The 9,416-nt window shown below is 47.0% G+C and overlaps 1 protein-coding gene across 5 annotated transcripts; it reads right to left on the reverse strand.

The window, feature by feature from the left end:
* Nucleotides 1-1,820: 1,820 nt before the first annotated feature.
* On the reverse strand, nt 1,821-8,764 carry SMUG1 (single-strand-selective monofunctional uracil-DNA glycosylase 1). 5 transcript variants are annotated; one of them, XM_081310249.1, is made up of 4 exons: nt 8,716-8,764; nt 7,092-7,286; nt 4,639-4,940; nt 1,821-3,651 (listed from the first exon to the last, which is right to left on the reverse strand). In XM_081310249.1, the coding sequence occupies exons 3-4, from the start codon at nt 4,927-4,929 to the stop codon at nt 3,124-3,126; spliced, it is 819 nt and encodes a 272-aa protein (XP_081166375.1). In that variant the 5' UTR covers nt 4,930-4,940; nt 7,092-7,286; nt 8,716-8,764; the 3' UTR covers nt 1,821-3,123. The 5 variants fall into 5 exon arrangements, 4 of the variants coding, with proteins under 4 accessions (XP_081166375.1, XP_081166374.1, XP_081166376.1 ...); XM_081310248.1 differs by lacking the exon at nt 8,716-8,764 and adding an exon at nt 8,444-8,709; XR_014024098.1 differs by lacking the exons at nt 7,092-7,286; nt 8,716-8,764 and having other exon boundaries at nt 1,821-2,858; nt 2,943-3,651; nt 4,639-6,904.
* Between the last annotated feature and the right edge of the window lie 652 nt (nt 8,765-9,416).

Raw genomic sequence — 9,416 nt, forward strand, 5'->3', positions numbered from 1 at the left:
TTCAGTGACTCACAACACAGAGCACCCACAACTTAGTACCATAGCACCAAGGCAGAAAGAGGAAGGGGGACTAAGGCATGTGACAGTGCAATGATGTAAGGCAATTATGATGCTATCTGGGGTCTACCATACTCTAAAGGTTTAAGGGCACAGTCCCCAACAAGACTATCTTCCCGGGCTGGGGATGTGGCTCAAGCGGTAGCGCGCTCGCCTGGCATGCGTGCGGCCCGGGTTCGATCCTCAGCACCACATACCAACAAAGATGTTGTGTCCGCCGAGAACTAAAAAAAAAATAAATAAATATTTAAAATTCTCTCTCTCTCTCCCCTCTCTCACTCTCTCTTTGGAAAAAAAAAAAAAAAGACTATCTTCCCTTCAGATGCAATTCCAAGTTTGGGGGTCCCCAGGCCACCAACACTTCTAACCAACTGGCTAAAAATACAATGGTTCCCACACCCTTCAGGTTCAATAATTGGCTAGAGGGCTGGGGATGTGGCTCAAGTGGTAGCGCGCTCGCCTGGCATGCGTGCGGCCCGGGTTCGATCCTCAGCACCACATACCAACAAAGATGTTGTGTCCGCCGAGAACTAAAAAAATAAATATTAAAAATTCTCTCTCTCACTCTCTCTCCTCTCTCACTCTCTCTTTAAAAAAAAAAAAAAAAATTGGCTAGAGACACACAGAACTCAGGACAACACAGTGTAATTGTTTAAGTACATTCTTTATTATTTTAAAGAATACAAATCAGAGGCTGGGGGTACGGCTCAGTGGTAAAGCATGTGCTTAGCATGCATAAGGCCCTGGGTTCCCTCCCCAACAATGCAGAAAAGAATGCAAATCAGGGCCATCCAAACACAAAGAAACATAAGCAAGATCTGGACGTATTCCCAACACACATCCATGTCCTTTGCCTATAGAATCAGGACATATCACCTTCCCAACACATCCATGTTTTTACCAACCAGGAAGATGACACAAACCTTGGTGTTCAACATTTTTACTGGGTTTCTTTACAAAGGCCTAATTGATTGAAATAAATGGCCATGTGGTTGCACTCAGTCTGTGTTACCGTCTCCTCCCTGGAGATCAGGCTGATACATCACCCAGAAGAAAGTCCCAATCCTCTAAGTGTTAGTTGGTCTTTCTGGCATGGTCAGCCTATATCCTGAGTCAAATCTTAGCATAAAACTCAGCTGTGGTCCAAGATCAAATTTCAATACAAAGTGTGGTCTATGGTCAAATCTCAACATTGTTAATTTCAGGTGTGGTTTGGAGGACCCACCATAACAAAGATACACCTATCACTGGGGAAATTCCCAGGATTTAGAAATCTCCCTCTCAGGATCTGAAGACAGAGGCAGGTCAAATTCCTTTCCTTGCTATGAGGGGAGGAGAATTTATTCTAAAGATCTTAATTTTGAAATAACTGGAGATGACCTGTGTCCCAAGAAATCAGGAGTAAACCATGTGTTCCTCAATAAGATGATCTCAAGGCATGTTTTGCTTTCAACTTGGTTCATTTTCCCAGTTCTTAAAAAAGGGGCCCCCAACCAGCCATTCAGCAGACAAAAAGAAATGAGTCGGATGCCAGGCCACCCCATCCCTGTTCCCCATGTGCCCCAAGTATCAGAAAAACTACTAGACAAGCCACTACCACCACCCTGCAGCTTTGCTGAAGCATTTAGAAATCTGTTACATCCCTCCCCCAGCTACCCAAGAAAACCTTTTGCAAACAGTGAAGAGGTATGTATAGAAAAAAAAATCTCAACAACAGATCTCCCACCCCTGACATGCAGAGGGGAAAAAAGTACCACCACAAAAGAGTTTAGGAACTTTTAATGCTTAAATTGAAGAATGACAGGTTGGGTTTTCATAAAGTCATGATCCATTTCTGGTAGGCAAGACTTCCCGACCCCAGCCAGGCTTTCAAAGTGGAAAGGGGTTTCCTCTGTAGTGCAATGACTGCCCAACCCAGACAGAAAGCAAGAAAGCTATGTAGTGAGCACCCAAGTGCCAGGCCATCACAAGGCACTTTCAAGTGTTTTCTCAGTTAATCCTCAAACAACCCCGTGAGGGAGGTATCTCCATTTACAGATGAGGATCCTGAGACTTAGAGAGGATAATTAAAAATAACATAAAAAGAATAAAGTTTATGAGTCTCAAAGCTAGGATAAAAATCCAGGTTTTCTGACTTTTCTACACTGCCACACTGAATTCTCCCTCTGATTTAGCCTCAGTCTCCCATAAAATGTTCATTTATGTGTTTGTTTGGGTGTAAGTGTGTGTGAGTATTACTAGGGACTGAACCCAGTGGCACTCTATTACTGAGCTGCATCCCTAACTCTTTCTATTTTTTGAGACAGAGTCTTGCTAAGTTGTCAAGGCTGGCCTTGAACTTGTGATCCTCCTGCCTTGACCTCCCAAATTGCTGAGATTATAGGTGTGTACCACTGGGCCCCGCTAGAATTCAGTCTGAATGAACATCATGTTCCATATTTTGTCCTGATCCCTATGAGGAAAGGAATCAGATGGCAGAAGCTATTCTATGAGGATGGATAAGGATCCTGGCAAGATTTTTCCTCTAGCTGGGAAAGAGGTGGTGGAGGTAAAGGGATGTCAATTCATGCTGTATGCATGTATACATATCACACTGCATCCCATTAATATGTACAACTAATACATGTCAACAAAAAGTAAAAAAATTAAAGACTTTTTAAAAAGTCTTTTCTCTGAAATAGGAAATATGACCTTTTGAAGTTCCTGTCTAGGATACTCAGCTGCATAGGGACTCCCAAGGAAATAATGAGGTAGAGCAGTATGCAAGAAGCCCACCTTCTGCTGATTCTGTGGAGCCAACACTGTAAGACAAAAGGGGCAATGCTCAAAGGACAGTCAAGGACACAGGAAGCAAGAGGGTGTACAGGAGTTGAGTAACTACTCACCCTGGTAATTAGAGACTGCCTCTGCAGGCTGGGGGACAGTTCAACAGATCAAAGAACATGTTTCCTGGCAACAGAAAGCCCAGGAAGGCCCTGTTGCGCCAGTCCAGGCGGTGTGTAGTCATCCGCCAGTGCAAGAATGACTTAGGGGCCTTGACTGTCCTAGGCCAGGCCCTGGGGACACTCATTTTGTTAGCAGAGGCAGCAACCCCAACTCATTGAGCCTTTCCTTGGCTACCACCTCCCAGCCCTTGTTGGCCTGTGGGCTCCGGGGAGAAGGATGCAGGAGGCCCTCCACCTGGACCTCTGGCATCAGACCTGCCAGGGCCCGTCGTGCCCGCTGCTCTGCCAGTCGCCCCACTCCTACTACCAGCCGCACCCCCAGTAGCTGCACCTGCCGGCAGAGGGCTGTGTCGCAAATCCCAAGAAGCTGTTCTCTCTGCTTTGCAGGCAGCTCGGCAGGGGTGAGGTTGCGCCCACTGGGAGCCAGGAAGAGCAGAGGACACAGATTGTGGACAAAGCAGTGACGGAAGAAGACTTCAGGCTGTCCACAGAGGTTCCGGAAAAAGCCCCAGAATCGGGCACCGCTCACCTCTGTCTGTGGGCACTCCAGTCCCAGCACTGGTCGCTTGGGATGCTCCTGGGGAGGAGGTGACACAGACCCCCCAATGCCCAACCAGTCTCGAACCATGCTCACTTCCCCAAAGGGCACCTGCAGGGAAGGAAAGAGACATGAGGGCTTCAACTAAAGATCTGATGCCTGGGCTCTGGACCAAACGAACCCTTTCCACCTTTCAGGAGGATCCAGTCTGGGTACTCCCCACACACAACTTAATCCAAAGGTCTGAGACAAGGACTCCTGGCTCTGCGCTTTGATCCTATCCTTCTTTCTCCAGTTTTTTCATTGTGGACTGTGATCCAGAAAACCTATTTGTTTGCCTCTTCCCCAACAAGGGACATCTGAGCCTATTGAGGGCTTGATGGTTACTACAGGGACAGACAGGTGACCTGAGAAACAAAGGCCGCCAAGGTTAAAGGAGGCAAAGGACAGGGATGACCACTGCTCTCTGGGTGCTCTCTCCAGCCCCAAGCCTCAGGCTGTCATTTCCATCGATCATCATTGATCACCTTTCACCACCCAGTTGGGGTCAATAAAAGCGATTGAGCCTCCTGCCCTGAGGCCCCTTCCCCTCCCCCATCTGCCAAGCACCCCCTCTGAAAGGCAGTCACTCATCCTGAGCCCTGAAAGGAAAGCAGATGGGCCCTGGAGCCTAGCTATTCTGAATCTCTCCTCAGCTGAGAAACAGAACCAGGCTGCCCAAATGCCTGCTTCTCTTACATACCCACCCTGCCAATCAGTCCTCCTTGAGGACCCAGCAGTCCCCCTCCTGACCCCAACCACTCTAGGGACAGGGGAGATCCGGGAAGGGAAGGTAAAGATGGGGGATGGCGGAAGGAAGAGCTCTCAGATGCAATTAGTGGACAACTCACAGGGGAAACGGAACTACCATTAATGTGTTTGGTTAACTACAGGCAGAGAGGCCAAGAGAGTGTCTGAGACCACAGGAGCCAGTGTGTGTATGGGGAGGATCCAATCACGTCCAAAGCCCTGTACACGTTCCTCCTCCACAGCACACCCAGCCAAGCATCCACCTTGGAGCCTCCCACTCCACCCACCAGGGGAAACCATGCCCTTTACCCCAGTCTGAGCCATGCCAAAAGGTCCCGGGTTCATGCCGAGGAAGAGCACTTCCTTGGGGCCCTGGCAGTAACGAGTCACGTAGGTGCGATGTGGCTCCCATGCATAATCCACTGGATTGTAGATGATGCCCACAGGCTCTGAAAACTGCAGTTGCCTTAGCTCAGCATTAAGCCGAAGCTCCTCCTGCAGGAAGCCCTCAGCCAAGCTTTGAGGACATAGCTGGGGCTCCATCAGGGCACCTACAGGCTCATGGAGGGGCCCCAGTGGGAAAGCCTGGGGTACAGCCATGCTGCTGTCACCTGGAATAGAGGAGGACAGAGGTCTCATCAGCCCTCAGCCCAGAGTGGAAGAAATCTATGCTGGGTAGGGCCCCTACTACCATTTTCCTGGGCTCAGAAGAGACCTAGGAAATCGTGTTAGTAATCCATCAATTGTCCAGTAAGCCCAAGCTCACCTCAGTTCTTGATAATGAAAGATCTTCTCCTCCCCACTTTTAATTTCCTTCCTCTTTACACATCACCCAGAGAAAATGAGCCAAAACCACCAACCATCCCCCACTCCAAACCTCCTTCCATTAGGCATGAGTCTGAGTCACTAGTTCCTAGGCCATGCTGAGCATACAGTAGGTTTCAATACACATTTACTGGTGGCATCCTCTCTGCACAATGTCATCCTTAAAACAAGTCCAGTCAGGATGGCTGTGTCCTGGAAACCACTGTGCTGATGAATGAGATGCAGGTGCACAGCCACAGCCCAGAGATCTTCGAAGGCTAATTACAATAGCTTCCAGGTGGTGAGCAATTGCTCCAAGCCAGGTACACTTCATTGATCTTCATAACAACCCCATGAGGTGGGTATTATTGCTCCCATGTTACAAGCGAGGAGACTGAGGCTTAGCAAGATCAAGCAATTGCCCAGGGTCACAGTTAGAAAGTAATGAAGCTGGGATTTGAACCCACACTATGCTCTCAACCACCCACTCCCATCTTGGTTTTATCAGCCACCTAATTCTACAAGCCCTTAGCCCAAGCCCAATTTCTTTCACACATTCAAGATTCCTCAGTGGTGAGTAGAATGATTACCAGACTCAGAACAGCCTTGCAAGCAATGCAACCGTGGACAGGGCCTCAAGTCTCTTCATCCAAATACTAAGAATAATAACACCCACTTCATAGTGCTGTTATAAGGATGAAATGAGATGTTATATATAGGTGAGCAGAGGAATGGGAGAAAGAGGGAAGAAAAGGGAGTTAATTGCAAAGCCATTCCTTCCCAGCATTCCTATCCAAACCCACTGTTCCAAACTGACCATTCCACTTACAATTACAAAATGGCTTCCCTACCAAAACTACCAAAACCATGCACATGCCATTACTAAAATCCCAACCAAATAGATTCCTTGAGTTAACCAGACATCATTCAATAGCCATCCAGTCAACTTGGATTATGACTTTCCCACCCCTCCACATATCCAAATGATACTCAGCCTCCAAAATGAAGCTCAAACCACCCTTTGATAAAGTCTTATCTCATCAGAACACTGGGGAATTTGCCATAGATTCCCAACCCCACACACAAGAAGAGAGGCTGTGAGGCCTGAGTATCTGCATTTTAAACAAGGTGATTCTGATGGTTAGTGACGGCATGTCACCATGCTTAGTGGAGTCTTCACAAACTCACATCTTGCCTCCCCAATTAGGCTTTGGTAGGTAATAAGCCAGGCCCTGTTCAATTTCCCTCCATAATTCAAGGTCCTGGTCCTTATAAAGTACTCAACAAACACTTGTTCAGTGCTGGCCATCCTTACTTTACCAATCTTGTTTAAAAATACCTTCTATCAGTTGTACTCCATGTATGTATAACATGTCAAAATACATTCTACTGTCATGTACACTAAAAAGAATAAAATACCTTCTACCAAAGAACCATTATTTTATGAGTGTATACACACACACACACACACATGCTAGGGATCAAACCCAGGCCTTAAGCATGTTAGCAAGCACTCAAGTACTGAACGACATCTGTAGCCTTTTTTTAAAATGTATATGGTCGGGTGCAGTGACGCATGTCTGTAATCCCAGTGGCTCAGGAGGCTGAGGCAGAAGGATCATAAGCTCAAAGCCAGCCTCAGCAATGGAAAGGCACTAAGCAACTCAATGAGACCCTGTCTCTAAAAAAAATACAAAATAGGGCTGGGGATGTGGCTCAGTGATCAAGTGCCCCTGAGATCAATCCCCAGTACAAAAAAAAAAAAAAAAAGGTATATGTATATGTATATGTGTGTGTGTGTGTGTGTGTGTGTGTGTGTTTTACTTTAGTTTTTGTGGTGTTTAGGAACTGAACCCAGGGCCTTGCACATGCTAGGCAAGCCCATCGCCGGGGAACCAGTGCTAACCAACTCTTCTCTGCTTCTTTATCATCAGTTCATTCAAAGCTCAGTTGCTTACTTGGCACTCTGCTTGCTTCTCACAGTTTTCCAGGCTCTGGGTGTGTTTCCATCACATGTGGGCCTCCCACAGGGCAGGGACTACTCCTTTTCAATCTCCAGACAAGTCAAGTACAACCTCTTCCCCAGATGAGGTTGTTGTTTCAAGATTGACACAATAGGTTGTCAGATCACGTTGTTGTGTTTTGATCCTAGCCTAGGAAAAGTGGAAAAAGAAGAAAAAAATTCAGAGGCCCAACTTAAGAAGTTTTCAAGACTGATCACAGAAGTCTTTAACTGATCAGTCCATGTGGCTCATATGGAAGGTGAAAAGGTGTGATAAGTGCAAATGATTCAGGTTACCATGCTTTGCAACATTAAAGGATAACTGCTCTAACTCTAGGATGTCTCTGAAGTCTAAGCTGGATCTAGAGACCTTTGCATTTAGAGATCTGAGCTGAAGACAGCAAGAATGGGGTATGTTGGGCTGGGGATGTGGCTCAAGCGGCAGGGTGCTCGCCTGGCATGCGTGTGGCCCGGGTTCGATCCTCAGCACCACATACAAACAAAGATGATGTATCCGCCAAAAACTAAAAAATAAATATTAAAAAAAATAAAAAAGAATGGGGTATGCAAAAGTGACAAGCCCTTATTTTCAGTGTTCCAGAGTTTCAATGCCTGATCTGATAGGAAGACAGGGTAGAAGTCAACTGTCTATCATCAGTTCATTCATTTTTAAGAATGTGCTCTCCTCTATGAAAATCACATATGCCATCAATCTATTACCAGCTGTTAATTTTTTCCCTATATATGAATCTTTTATGTGACAGGCACTATGGCTCTCTTGGTGGGGAAGAAATTCAAATGAAATTCAGGCTTTCAGTAAGATATAAACTACTGTGAGAGGACAGAGAAACAACTAAGAGTAAGCCAGTATAACTTGAGCTTTAACATCCTGTACAGAACATTACAGGAGCCCAAAGGAAGGATTTGATAATTCTACCTAAAGTCTCCAAGAACCAAAGGCGTAAGAAATGCAGATGCTTTATAAAATAGGCCTGCAGGATCAAGGCTTTCTCGTGGGCGCAGGCCGAGGTTTTATCTGGTGCTGTTGTTGGCCTCCTCAGAACCAGAAAGAGAGGTGAAATAGCCTTTTTTTAGTCCATGTCAAATTATATTAAGTGCAAAGGCAGCGGAGATGAGTGTGGCCACCAACGCTAGACTTCAGATTGGAATCAAGTCGAGGAAGTTTATTAGAAGTCCAAGACACTAGCCACCACCCTGCCCCTTGCAGGCACTCCAGGAATCCATAGGGAAAATAAGCAAACCCTTAAACCAAAAAATTAGAGCATGGACTCAAAAAGGCTATTTCACCTTTCTTTCTGGTTCCGAAGAGGCAGACGACAGCAGCACCAGACAAAACCTCTGCCTGCGCCCGCGGGCTCCGCCCGACGGGAAAGCCTTGATCCCGCAGGCCTCCCAGGCGGTTCCCCCGGCTCTACTGCCCCTGCGCCGGAGCAGGCTTCAGACGGAGCCAAGGCCCCAAAGAACAGACGCTCGGACCACCCGCTCGGCTCCGCCCCGAGGGCCCTGAGAGCTCCCAGCCTGCCCCTGCACCCCAGATTCCCGGCCTCCCGCTCCCTCACCTGGACCAGCTCCCCATCTGTTTCCGGTTCCTGTCCCCCCACGCCCGGCGAAAAGGACAGTGGGAGTCGTAGTCTAAACTATATAGGGGAGGCGATTGGCGTAGCCTGAGCCACTTCCGCCGGAAATACACAAATCCCCGGAAGGCGCGCTAAAATAATTCTAAGCGCCGCTGGGAATTGTAGTTTATTCCTATCATCAGGGCTGAATCACGAAGTCTTGAAAAGTGAGGGGCTGGGCTCTGTAAGGTCCTAACTCTAAAATTCACTCACAACTATCAGGAAGCTCCAACTATTCCCAGTCCTTCACCCATCTGAGGGTATTGACAGTGGCTAAAGACCATTTCCAGTCCCCCTGCTGCTCCAAGTATGAGCTCTCCTTTTCAGTCCTCCAGGAGCCATTACTATATATAGAATACGTACCAAGACATTTCTGGCATCTCCTCACAACTCTTTAGCAACAAGCGTCCCCCATTACTGTACAAACCCTTCTTATAGATTTACCATTTTGATTTTTCTCCTTCTTCTGCTATGCTATCTGCCTAGCCCTATAATCTTCTATGTTAGTCAGGGTTCCCCCAGAAAAACAGAACCAATAGGCTATCTATCTTTTTATCTATATGAGTAGATTTACTATTGGAATTGGGTACCAGGACTGCAGAGGCCAGGAAGTGCCACCATCTGCTGATGAACTTTCTGTAAGC

This window comes from Spermophilus citellus (assembly GCF_964194105.1).
Source record: "Spermophilus citellus genome assembly, chromosome: 10".
NCBI lineage: Eukaryota > Metazoa > Chordata > Mammalia > Rodentia > Sciuridae > Spermophilus > Spermophilus citellus.